This window comes from Caloenas nicobarica, chromosome 2, assembly GCF_036013445.1.
Source record: "Caloenas nicobarica isolate bCalNic1 chromosome 2, bCalNic1.hap1, whole genome shotgun sequence".
NCBI lineage: Eukaryota > Metazoa > Chordata > Aves > Columbiformes > Columbidae > Caloenas > Caloenas nicobarica.
The window spans coordinates 146162851-146176930 of NC_088246.1; the positions used below are offsets into that span (position 1 = coordinate 146162851).

The following is a 14080-nucleotide window of genomic DNA, read 5'->3' on the forward strand; positions in this document are numbered from 1 at the left end:
CACCATGTTCTGCCATTCAAAGCAGCAGAATCAACCAGGCTGGTCCCCAGTCCAACTTTCTGCTCTCAGTATCATCAAGACCATTCAGACCAGATTGTTCAGGACTTTGTCCAGTCAGGTCTTGGAAACTTCCGAGGTTAGTGACTATGCAAATCTAGCCCAGTGCTCAACTGTCCCTGTGGACAAGCCAACAGTTCTTGCTGTTCCCAGACCAGTCTTTACCACTTAGGCTGCCTGTTCTTGTGACAACATTGCGAGGCCAACAGGAGACATAAAATGTGGTGATTATGTTTACAGAGACCCACCTGGAGACCACTCTAGCATTGACACTCAAAAGGCAGATGCTGTCTGTAGGTATCGTGCCTACTTGTGACTACAAGTGCAAGCTATAAATTAAGGTCTCAAAAGCATCCTGGCTCACAAACTTTCCTACATTGGACACGGCAGTGTAGATATAGTCAAAAAGCTTAAAAGAGCATAATCATCTGTCTGATCACACAGATCACTCACTGATTTCTGGTGCTATATTTGAGGTTTTATTATTTCTCACTTATGAAGAGATTCATTGTAGCTGAGAGTAACCTCATGAAATTCAATGAAAACAGGTTATGGTCCTGGACCACTTTGTCTGACTCTACTTTGAGCAGGAGGTTGGACTATGTAACCTCCCTTGGTCCCTTCAAACCCGTATTATTCAATAATTCTGTGATTTTGTTGGTTGCACAACTAAAAAAAATTGTTGTTAGCCTCCTCTAAATAAATCTAATAAAGAGAGGAATCCTGATGTATTTTGCCAGGTTTCAAAAGAAAACAAATGTTAGCACCAAACTTTTGGGTGGAGTCAAGGAACAGCACAATAACATATTTGACCCTTCATACTGCAGGTTGCCAAGTTAAAGCCAGAAATGTTAAGGCATTCACTCTCAGAGGAGATATGTCAGTTTAAAGAAGGAAAAAATACTTACCTACTAGAGATAACTATACCTGTAACATGGCTTCTCTTAGAAATTCTGCTAGTTTAGTACACTTTAAGTGTATAGCTAGTGTCTTCAAAGTGTATATACAGTTTTATTCTAAATACTGTTTATCCTACCTTAAATATTTTTTTGCAAAGTGGGATCATTAACTCCCTGTTTGCCATATCACTAGTAACTTATCAGGTTAAAATAACACATACTACTTACCTAACATACATTTTGCAGCTTTGCATATTTGTTTTCTATATTTAAGTATATATTCTTTTATCTTTTAATCTTTTCAGTCACAATTTCTGAGTATTAATAACGAAATGTAACTGCACAAAGACAGAAAGTCCGATTGGAACATTTTACTGTTGCTCTTCCAGAACTCTTAAATATTATTGTAGCAATGGAAAGAAGAAAGATTACTGCATAAAAAGGCTCCAAAGTGCAATCAAACACCATGAAGTCCATCCAATTACGTGTCTGTGTCAGGGAAGAACTTCTACTGGTAGCCTCATGTCCTGTCCCAATGCCTTCCCTCTTTCCAGATCAGGAAGTAAATGTAGACATACATCCCATCTTCACCTCTCTTCATGTCCGAGATAAGCATTCAGAAATGGCATCATGATTTTTACTAGAAATAGAGTAATATTTGTGTGTCAGCTAACTTGAAGAGCTGCTTTGCTTGCCTTTGTAATATTTTATAAGAAACATGAAAGCAATCTGCAAGTATCTCCAGGGTACAAATAAAGGAGGAGTAATTTACTGAGATGAACATGGGGAACATGTAAAAATGAGAGGTAAAAAGAAAATGTTTCTAATAAATGTTTGGGAAAAATTCCTGACAGCAAGCTGTATTGGCCCACAGAACATTTCTGCCTCCTAATTTCCCCACTGTTTGTAACAAGCACTCTTTTTTAAAAAAAAATCTTTTAAAATTTCTTTTTGACCTAAAGAGGAGAAAATTCCTTATCAGGAAGAGATCAGCACATGTAGGAGGTGGCCTGAACAATCCAAGTCATCATCTTTTAAGTCTAACCTCTTATAGTATGAGTCATGTTACACCCAAGCCACAGGGTAACATACATAACATGAACAGATACACAAATGTAACGTTCCCAGCTGGTAATAACAGTTAAATCAATTAGTACTGGCAATAAGAAAATACCGCTGAGTAACATTTGAAATTAAGGAGAGTGCTGGCTTCAGTAGGAAAGAAGTGAAATCATCTTTCACTTGCATTCCAGTTCGTGTCTCTATAACTCCACAAATACTGGGGAAGTGACAAAGAATTCTTCATCAGCTAGATTTGTAACACAGCCATATGGCCAGATGGGTAACACCTCAATCCTTGATAAATAGGAAACTGAAGTACTTAGTAGGAAAACTGAATTTAACTCCACTTCATCTGCATACATGTAAAAATCAGCTTTGGAGGTTTTTCTGTGATCTGGACCATAAACAGTAACTCTAAAATGTACAGAATTAGAAAGCATGTGTCAAAAGCACTTTCTTTGACCCTGTTCTACCAAAAAATATCCTTACTTCCTGTGCTCAATATAATCCACCACAATCTACAACCGTCTTAGCTGTATAATCCAATACTTATCCTACATGTTTGTGTGAGTCTATGTACCGACAATGTCAGGAAGAAAAGATTTATTAACAGCCTCTCAACTGGCATTTGCAGGGATGATGGTTCTTTGGTCCCCCAGGAATGCTAGCCTTACACTTTTCTTATTTCCTCCGTTTAGAAGTTCATTACAAAATTTCTAATATTGGGAAAACACTGTATTTTTTAAAAAAATACAGACTCTAACTCCTTAACAGCCAGGATCTTCTCAATTTCAGCTTCCCAGTAACCAATGTCTCTGCCTTCTGCTACTTCACAGTAAGCAAGCAAATAAACATTGGAATTGTCTAATGGGGCAACCTGCTAACTAAAATATGATAAAGCAATGTGATCTTAGACCGGCCATATATATATATATATATATAATCATAATTAAAACATACTATGAAGCAGGAGTTTTGAATGGGACAATCTCTGTGGCTTCCTCACCTGCAGAGATAACCAGGCCTGGGGACGGATTACCCCAGGCTCTAAAAACACCACTAACACTTTCCCTCCCAGGAATTTCTTAGGAGAGAGAAAGGCATTTATACTCTGGTCAGTACTTTATGTGATAGCACAGAAGCAGTATTAAGCATCGGCATTCAATGTGGAGAGTTCAAACCTGTAGTTTTGTATATACTTATTTTTATCTCTGAAAACACAGGCAGGGAATTCCACATCATGGGAAGACAGGAGAAGACTGTAATATTTAGGATTTACTGGAGCCCATGGTTATGAAAGAGTCCTACAAGCCTTTCACATTGAATTTGCATTTGCAACAACAACTTTCCTGATTTGCAGTGAAAAAAATGCAGAGGTATGATCAAAAATCTTGAACATAGACTAGGAAATAAACTTCCTAACTCTTAGAAAAGCCCACCACTATGCCTTTGACAAGATAAAATTAGAGGGGTTAATCTTTATAATCAGTGACCTGAATTGCTAGACAAGAAAATTTGAAACAACTTAAGAGAATCTACTACAAAAAAACGGATGAATGTTCAATGGTTCCAGATTACCACAGTAACATAAATATGCTGCAGCATTCATAAACACCGTGGTCCACTAAAGCACACTTCCCTAATGCTTTACAGTAATTTGAACTGTAACTATATTAGTAAAGCTAAAACCACATCTGTAAAATTCCACTTGCCAGGCGTTCATATGGAAGCTGGATATTGCATCCATGAAATATCTCCCTCCATACACATTGGCTGCATAAATGACTAAATCTCTACCTTATGGAGTCAAATTGAAAATATTCTGCAGTTTTCCCAAATTCTCCCCTATAAGCTAAACTTCATGCATCTGAACAACAGCAACAAAAAGTATTGATTGGAGATTTTGTAGAACTTCACCCAGATTCCTTTCATTTCATTCCATTTCAGCATTTAAAAAAATTCCCCAGTTGATCTGATCGCTACCCCCATCTGCACTTCCAGTTACTTCTAACAAACTCAGAACAGCCCATCCACCTCAGCGGGCTCTAAGTGCTCATTCAGTGCAGCTGACTCAGCATTCAAGGACACCAGGAGACACATACCATGACAGCCCAAATCAGCCTCGACTTTTACCTTTTCTTCTTCCTTCCTCTAGAGGAGTTAATTTTGTAGCTTCCAGTCTTCAATGCTTTTGAGAAGTTTATTCAGGTTGCAGATTAACTGTGATGTACAATGCACCCTTGTAGCACCATGACTATTCTCTGGTGTGCATGCACTTGGGTATGAGTATAGGGAGTGGGACAGGGACAAAGAGTGCATAACAGACTCAGTTAACCTGGATAACAGAGAATCAACTTTATATTCTCTTCCTGATCGTATTAGGGTCCTTGAGACAAAAATGAAGTTTGCATAGATCTAATCTATAAAGTCAAATTTTGTGTATAATTTTCACAGATGCTGGTGGGTGGCACGTTCAAGCCAAGAGACACTTATTGCACAATCCCAGAACACAAAGTATACTTATTTATGTACCTATGCTAAGATTATTTCAGTTTTAGCTTATTGATAAAATGATGGCTTTTCTTAGAACTCTGAAACTCTTTATTACTTTTTATTTGTCTAATCTCATGGTTGACTCAGCTTGCAGCAGAAGGTTGGACCAGAGATCTCTTGAAGTCACAAAGCCTGAAGCTTTCTTTAATCTTATGAATCCCAAGAGGAATGGCATCTTTGTCACCTGTTGATTACCCACCTCTCCTACAAATTCTGAAAACTCTGTAAATGTTCAGTCTGCACAAGTTTAATTCTTTCAATTTAAAAGATAACAAGAACTCCTCTCCACCAGTGAAGTGTCTCCACTTTGGGGTCTACAAAACTGAACACAAATTTGAAACTCCATTTCCTTTTTCAAATTAGTATCACTACGTAAGTCTTAGGACATCATGCTAAAGAAATTTGATTGTGTTTTCTCTACTTACGGTAATTGCCACAAGATGGTCTCATGCTTGATACCTGTCACTATTCTGCTCATATCACATCTAGCATAGTTGGGCCCTAATCTACAATATTCAGAACTAGTAGTGCATTCTAGCTAATAGCCCCAGCTAACAATACCATGCATAATTAACTTTATTTGATTTAAATACCTGTCACACCAGCACTGGGTGTGCTGCCTGAAGAGAGGTTTAGAATCATGATCTTTCCTGCCATGCTCAAAGCAATTAATTATTCCACCATCGCTATCATTTTCATGCTGAGGTTCAAACTGCAATATGTTACTGTTTTTCCATGAGGCACCTCTGTTGAAAAAACCCCATTACCACACCAGGAAAAACGGTTTCACAGTCTACTGAGAGACCAATCGCTGCCACGTCGAGCCTTTCCCTGGAGTGCTGCTGCACCAATTCAGACTGACATAGTACTGCTGCCTTTCAGCCCTGGCTGGCAGAGCAAAGGCAGGGTTTCCCTTCAGCTGGGAAGAAACAGCTCTTTTTTCAAGTTAGAAAGAGGATTTCAGTTAAGGAAAGCTCATAAAGATTTTTGTGGCATGGACTGTGCTTACCTCCTGGACAATGCCTCACGGCCATTTTACACCGTCTGGATTCTGCAATGGTTGGGCACGGTATCGTGTCTTTCGCTGGCTTCTTCACTATTTGCCTTGTTCTCGTTTCCAGGCCCCACTTAAATCCACATGTTTTGTTATTTCTGCTGCAAGTTCCCCACTCACTCCACTGACCTACTTCACAGCCTTCTGATAAAGCAAAAGAAAACACAAGTTAGACATGAGTTGGCAATTCTTCTGGCTTTTCTTCATTGCTGTTGATTTTCGGTTTGTGTGTGTTTGTGGGTTTTTTTGTTTTGTGGTTGTTTTTTGGGGTTTTTTGGGTTTTGTTTTGTTTTAAATTACCAAGAATACACTAGTAGAATGCACCACTTAAAAGCTTTACTGTTAGAAGGCAAAAACTTAGAACAAAGTTAAAATATCTTATGGAACCTGAAAGAATCTTTTTAGCTGACATCAACCTCAGCATAAAACCATCAGAGTATCGATCTGTCTGTATAGACATTGTTTCAGTCTCAAATATTTAAAAACCCTCCTAAAATAATGGGATTGATTTACATTTTTCTCTTTTTAATAAATATATACTCTTTGGTTGTCACCTGGATTTGCAAAGTGCAAGAGTTCACTTTTCCAGTGCTCTCCACCATGAAACACAGAGAATATTCTTGAAAGACAGAGTCTGTTCTGACACAGTTCCCAGGCTCACCAAGATAAAACACTAAATGGTGGGACTCGATAAATATTTTCAGAACTGCCAATGCTGGTTCAGAGTTATACAGTAAACTTCTACTAAAACCATTTATTTACTGTTTTATATTTGTTACTCACTAATGGAAAAGTGAGGAGCTGCAGAGAAACTAAAAGTGAATTTGAAGCCCAGATGTTACAGGAATTCAATCTGCCCTGCCCCTGCATTTTGGCCTTGGGAAAAGGCAAAATGAGCAGGTAGTTTTACAAAGGTGAGAATCCAAAGAGTACGTCATTGATTTGAAATTCTGCTGCAAAAACTGGCCTCAGGAAATTCTGAGATAAAAATCCCCATACAAGGTGATTTACAGTCAAGAGGACAGAATGTTCTAATGCAGAACAACAGTGATATTCCTAATAATGTAGTATTTCAAAGTTCGGATATTATTATTATTATTGGTAAAGAGATCCAGACACAATCCATTAGTGAATGTTTCTTGATAGAAAATACTAAGCATCAGATTAAAAATAATGTCATAAGTATTTGAACCCAATCACCTGGCAGAAGAGCTGCTTCAGCAGCACTGCTGTGCTAGAAGACTCACCCACACATTCCATAAGCTCTTCCAAGGCTGCAAATCCAGGGGGGCATCCTCGGAAGCAGCGGCCTCTGTGCGAGTAGAAGCCCGTTTTGCACTTGGTACAAAAGTCTCTGCTAAAGCAGGAGTCACAGTTTTCTATTCTGCATCCTGAAACAAAAGGATTATAAGGAACAATCAGACAGCTAAGTTAAGGTGAGACTAAAAATGAATGATTTATAAAGAAATAAAATAGCAAAACCAAGAGTGCTATAATGAGGAATATTGTCATCCTGAAATCTATCTGCTCTATAAGAGTAATTGCAGGTAACTGTAATCAATTACCACATTCTCCTCTACATCCTTTTGGCCTTATTTTTTTATCAAAAATGTGGATAAAACCTCTAAGTAATATTTGAGTTAATTATATCCTTTTGGAGGAAAAGTGTTCAATGTAAGTTATTCTTGTGTTTAAGGAATTTTGAGGAAAATAAGATGTGACAGATTATTTTTGAAAGTATGAATGCATTATATGTACTGTATTCTGGGGGGTTTTGTCATTCCAAGCAGGAAACTTTTTTTTTCCCCCATGAGTTGATCCTATAGATAGCTGAATGGACACTTTTATGTTATGTCTGAGGTTCATATCTACACATATGCATGTGCAACCATGCAAAAAACATCAATTTTTCTGGGTATAACTCCTCTCCATTATTAATGAAGTCAATCCATAAAAGATAGCCATTGTTAAGTTACTAAAGGACAAATCTATAATCAATAGCATACTATTGCCTTTTGAAATACCGTATTTCTCTGAAAATTCAGAAGCAGACTGTTCATAAACATCCTATTCCATACTAAAACATGGCAACTTGGAAACAAACTAGATATCAACAATTATATGCACACCTGAAAAGCAGAAATACTTACATGGAGGTTTATGAAAGTCAGTCATACATACCTACAAAAAAATGCCAGGGAAAAATGTTCCAAAGAGTAAAAAGTAAAACACATTATATTTGGAAAAGTAATGAACACTTCATTTAAATTATCTAATCCTTCAGCTAACATAGTTTACATAAACTACATGTCTTCAGCTATCTGCTGTCACAGCAGGAAGTATTTGTTATTTAAGTTGTGCAACAATATACTAATCTTTTTGGTCACTTAGTAATTCTTTTATTCTTCATTCATTTCTAAAGAAAAAAAAAAAAATCACAAACCATAAGGACTTCTGAAATAGCTATTGGTAAATATCCCCTAACAACACTTCAAATTTAGGCAATACTTATAAAACAGATTTTTGTATTTACTCTTGAATGTCAGCAGGCCAAAATAGGGCATATCATAACACTTGAACTGGGTTGTGGTGGGAAGTTATTCTTTGTTAGCAATTAGGGAAATATGAGGCTTTTTAGGTCAGATTTCTTGTGGCATTGGACAATAAATCAGGCAGGTTGCATGAAAAAAAGAAAAAAAAACTTTAAAATGCCAGTACACCTTTCTTTGGTTAGAAGGAATATGAACATCAGTCTGGAGGATGGAGCCAAGCTCTTCTTGGTGACAACCAATGATAGGACAAGAGATAATGGGTTCAAAAGGGAACACAAGAGGTTCCACTTAAATATGAGAGGAAACTTCTTCACAGTGAGGTTGATGGAGCACTGGAGCAGGCTGCCCAGGGAGGTTGTGGAGTCTCCTTCTCTGGAGACATTCAAAACCCGCCTGGACACCTTCCTGTGTAACCTGGGTGTTCCTGCTCTGGCAGGGGGATTGGGCTGGATGATCTTTCAAGGTCCCTTCCAATCCCTAACATTCTGTGATTCTGTGGAGTCTTGCGCTGCCACAGGGAAGCTCTGCAGGTTCTGTTTAGACACACAACCCACATGTTATCAACACCAGCATTTCTCAAATGGGCTTTTAGAACTTGTGTCCATATAAGCAGCACAAGTTGGGCTTCTTATCCATGCTTGAGTTTATAGGAAATTCCCAAGAACAATAATTTCTTTTTCGTGAGGGTTGAACCAGTCTCCAAAGAACACCTGATCAATGCCCATAAAACGACCCTGCAAAATCACTGCATCTGCAAGGTGGAACTCAAGGAGAGCTGCCCTGGAGATGTACTGCAAAAGTTAACTGCAAATCTGGTTTGTTACAGTCAAGATGTACTGCAAGTGTTTTATTAATTGCAATGCTTGAATCAAACATCCAGTGTGTTTAAATATTCAGAGAAAAAAAAACAAAAACAAAACATTTTCCTGTTGCGCACCCACACAAGACAGTTTGAAGAGACAGCAAGGTTTTTCCGTTTCTATTTAGTCCAATAAGGAGGACTGGAATCGAACATTAAATGAAAAATCAGTATCATGTGACCCTCCTTCACATACAAGCTACACAAGTACATTTTTGAAATAATGTTTCAACTATTGCTTTCAAAACATATTGAGGAGTCATATGTTTAAAGCTTATTCCATTTGAACATTTTTGGGTGGAAGAGGGATTAAATGAAAAACATTCAGTACAAGTTGCCTTTTAATATTACACAAAGATGCTTAGCAGGCAGAAGCTGGCCCTAACTTACGCTGGGGATACCCTCCATAAAACTCTCGCTGTTTAACAGTATGTATGTGAACACTCCATATTTAAACATAAAATGAATTAATCTTCTTTCAGTTTCTTGATCATACTTCAAAATTACCATCCTATTTATACCTTTTGCTTTGCCTTCTATGCCAGTTTTCTTTTGTATCACAGTAGAGTCTTTGTCATGGCAATTATATTTTGGAAGCATCAGTAGGGGCCCCTGGATTAAGGTTGGGTGGATATTTCTACCAAGGCAGTTTATTTTCAATGTTTTTGTATTAAGATAAATTATGCCAAATATGAAATGCTTATCATGTAATATGTATCAGATGCAATTTAAGGGAAAATACTGAAAGAATATTAGGCATGCTTTAAGAATTCTGAAGTTAATATTTTAATTCACCAAAGTGATGCTCGGCACAATGCTTGGGATTACTGGGTGCTAATCATATTTTAAGTCAGTAACAGCTACACTGTGGCATGAAGATCAACTGAGACTGACAACTACTCTTTTTTGACATCCTCCATACAGTTTCAAATCATGAAGGGATACTGCATAACCCACAGTATTCTTCAGATGTGCTTAGATTTTTTTTCTCTAACAATAAACAGAAAATAGTGCCCACTAGAGGTTTCCAGATAGACAAGGGTAACTGCCTGAGTGATTTTTGAAGCAGTGAAAGGAGGGAGCCTAAAATTGGAAGCTTTGGGGGAAAGTATGGGGAAAGATTGGTGTTAAGTGGAGAAAGAGTTAATAAATTTAGTCATGCAGAAGAACTCCAAAGAGCAACCACATACCCTTGGCAGGGCAACATTGACAAGGTTGGAAACAATCTTCAGAACCTGAGAGTGAAGAAAGGTGCTTCACCGCTGCTGTTCCCATTTAGCTGGCAACAGGAGATGTGTAGGTTAGGGGCAGACCCTTTGAGTCCCCACCTCTTCCTTCTCTTGTATTCAACTTGCAGCATCTCATCAAGGGTCTGCTTCCTACCAGACCTCAAATGCCTTCTATTGCTGCTCGGTATCATGTCTCCTTATATCCCACTGGCTCTACTACCCTCTAGATAGCCAGTACCTCTCAGACTCATCATAACACTCTTAGTGCAGCTCTTCTAGCATAATCTCTTATTTTCTTTTAGTGTTTCTATCTTGGAAAAGCCAGAATGTCAAATATTTGCTTCCATTCTTCCACGTGAAAAGTATCACACACCCTTGGAAACCACCTCCATATGAAGACCACACATCATCTACTGGTGCCATCCTCACATAACTGGAGTACAAAAAGCACTCAGGGAGGTCCAGAGAAATCTGCTGGTGTATCTGATTAGCACAGCCTATTTCTAAACAGATTACATTTTTTAAAATGTTACACCAAACTTCCCACAAAAGTTGGATGTAAATCCTAAAAGAACAACATTCTGACCTCACTGAAATCCATGGCAAAGGTCCTAACTGCTTCAGCAAGGGGAACTTTAAACTAATAACTTTCTTATCTCATGAGATAGACCAGAGCCCACTGCAACGACTTCAATGGGCAAAATTAATATTGAAAACCCTAAAGAGATATAAATATGTATTTATCATGAGAGATTATAAAGTAAAAAGTGAGAACTGAAGAAGAGCAGTACTACATAAGTTAGAAAAGCTAACTAACTTTCTAGAAAGCTATTTTCAATCTCAAATTGTCACAGGAGTGGTTATAAATTCACAGCTCCATGACTTCACCTCTCAAGGGAAAGGGTGGAAGAGAAGTCACTGCTTTGCCTGGTGAAGCTGAGCTGGGCTGAAATGAAACAGAAGCGCTCTGCTCAAGTATCTTCAGTGTTTCAAAAAAACAACGTGAAACAACAACTTATCCCTTCAGCAGAGCTCTGACATGTTGATTTGTGGGACAGATACCTTCTCCAATGGAAAGTCTATTGATACTGTGCAGTCTTAATTTGGACAGACAGAATAGTAAGAACTTGAATGACTGACATTTCAGGGCAGCAAAAGGATAGATTATAGTATGGAATAAGTGCCTCCATGCTTGGGAACAATTACAGAAAATGCTTAAGAAAGAAACAGAACTCCATGAGCTAATACTGCACCACTCCCCAGTCAATGGCCAGGAATCCTACAGAACTGAAGGACTAGATTCTTTGGTTCTGCAGAGGAGAAAAAGAAAAGATCATAATATCTCCACCAAAAAGACTGTTGTCAGAAAAGACTCCAAAGATGGAAATTTAAAACATCTTTGACTTTCCTTACTGAAACAAAGCAGCAAGGACTTAGGAGACAAAGTCCCCCTTTCCTTAATTTTCAGTGAGCTCTAGAACCCCAGGGCACTTCAGATGCTTCAGATGAAGTGTTTTTGTACTCACACCAGAATTTTTTAAAAAGTAATACCTATGAGCCATGTTTCAGTCAAGATTAGGGCAACCAATCTAGACTGTAAATAGTGCATTTAGCTAGCCAGCAATAAAATATTTGTATTTAGGCTTTATAACCTCTATATCGCCCAAATGTTTTTCTGCCATTTACCTGAAAAAAAAACAACCCACACCAAAAAAACCCACCTCATTGATGTGAATGAAACTTACAATATTCATAGAAAACTACATAAATGACATACATGATGCATTAAAGAACTTTACAGAAGGAGAAAGGCCAGATCACAAATAATGTCTAAGTTAGAGATACATTTTAAGCAGAAGAACCGTAGTGATATCAAAAGATTCCTGACCTGCTTTGGCTTCCCAATAGTCATTCATATTCCTTCTTTTAAAATAAACATTGCTGATGACACCAAGCTGGGAGGAGTGGCTGACACGCCAGAGGGCTGTGCTGCCATCCAGTGAGATCTCGACAGGCTAGAGAGTTGGGGAGGGAAAAATTTAATGAAATATAAGAAAGGAAAATGTAGAGTCTTACATCTGGGCAGGAGCAACCCCAGGTTCCAGTATAGGTTGGGGAATGACCTATTAGAGAGCAGTGTAGGGCAAAGGGACCTGGGGGTCCTGGTGGACAGCAGGATGACCATGAGCCAGCACTGTGCCCTTGTGGCCAAGAAGGCCAATGGCATCCTGGGGTGTATTAAAAGGGGGGTGGTTAGCAGGTCGAGAGAGGTTCTCCTTCCCCTCTACTCTGCCCTGGTGAGACCTCATCTGGAATATTGTGTCCAGTTCTGGGCCCCTCAGTTCCAGAAGGACAGGGAACTGCTGGAGAGAGTCCAGCGCAGGGCCACAAAGATGATTAAGGGAGTGGAGCATCTCCCTTATGAGGAAAGGCTGAGGGAGCTGGGTCTCTTTAGCTTGGAGAAGAGAAGACTTAGGGGTGACCTCATCAATGTTCATAAATATATAAAGGGTGGGTGTCAGGAGGTTGGAGCCGGGCTCTTCTCAGTGACAACCAACAGTAAGACAAGGGGTAATGGGTTCAAGCTGGAACACAAGAGGTTCCACTTAAATTTGAGAAGAAACTTCTTCTCAGTGAGGGTGACGGAATGCTGGAACAGGCTGCCCAGGGAGGTTGTGGATTCTCCTTCTCTGGAGACATTCAAAACCCGCCTGGACGCCTTCCTGTGTAACCTCATCTGGGTGTTCCTGCTCTGGCAGGGGGATTGGACTAGATGATCTTTTGAGGTCCCTTCCAATCCCTAACATTCTGTGATACTGTGAATTGACAGACTTACATTTTACAGAAGAAATCAAAAGCCCAGTAGTTCAAAATACAGATTCAGACATTAAATTGAATTTAGACTCAGGGGCATATGCTTGTTATTAAAAAAAAAAAAAAACACAATTATAATTACAGAAAGCATAACATTACCGAAATAACTACTATCCTTCCACAGGAAAATTTACCATCACCAGCTAAGGTGAGGCAGAATAAGCTGGATTTTATGGAAATATAATTCATTTGAAGCTCAAAATAAAACATAAAATGTTCCATATTGAGATGCATGTGCTCCGTATTTTAACATACCTTAACAAGAAGATTTACTATATTACCTTCTCACATTAAGTGCAATATGATGAATTTTAAGGTCAAAAGATGCCTATCTCAACTGTAAAAAGTGGTTACTCATTTATTAAGTATTTCTATTGATTTGCATAATCTTGAAAAATTTACCCAAGTCTTATTTTGCCTTTGTGAAAGATCCCTGTTCTGTAGCATTTCCATTGTCACATTGTTCCTTTCTAAACATGACCCATATGATTGAATATTCATCCATAACCTGCTTTAAAGATATTTTACAGTATACATATTAGAAAAGACAGCTGGTGAGTCCCTAGCAATGTTAATAACAATGATTCATGGCCAGTTTGCTTCGCATGAAACACAGACACCAATGAAGAGCAGTTGAATATGGGAAAGGAAAGCCAAAATGCATGAAGTTGAAACCAGCAACCAGCAGCATAGAAAAGAGAACTGTACTGAACACCCTCAAGATCGAGAGATAATAATCATATTTTGCAAAGGGAAGCTGCAAAGCTGAAGCTGAGGAAGGAAATGTGGCATTCCCAGATTGAGGGTCTTGGTAGTCTTTGCACTGAAATCGGGTTCTTGCTTCAGGTGCCCCCTTGCATTTTAGAAAGCCAAGTAATAGGAGGTGATGATCCACTACAGTCACGGTTTTCCTTTTGAAGGTCAGAATCAGTCTTTCCATT

At 38.5% G+C, this 14080-nt stretch overlaps 1 protein-coding gene across 1 annotated transcript in view; it reads right to left on the minus strand.

The window, feature by feature from the left end:
- Positions 1 to 14080, minus strand: part of RSPO2 (R-spondin 2) — a 103464-nt gene that overhangs the window by 30806 nt on the left and 58578 nt on the right. The window contains 2 exon segments of the mRNA XM_065629582.1: positions 5581 to 5769; positions 6873 to 7016. Coding sequence (XP_065485654.1) covers positions 5581 to 5769; positions 6873 to 7016 — 333 coding nt within the window.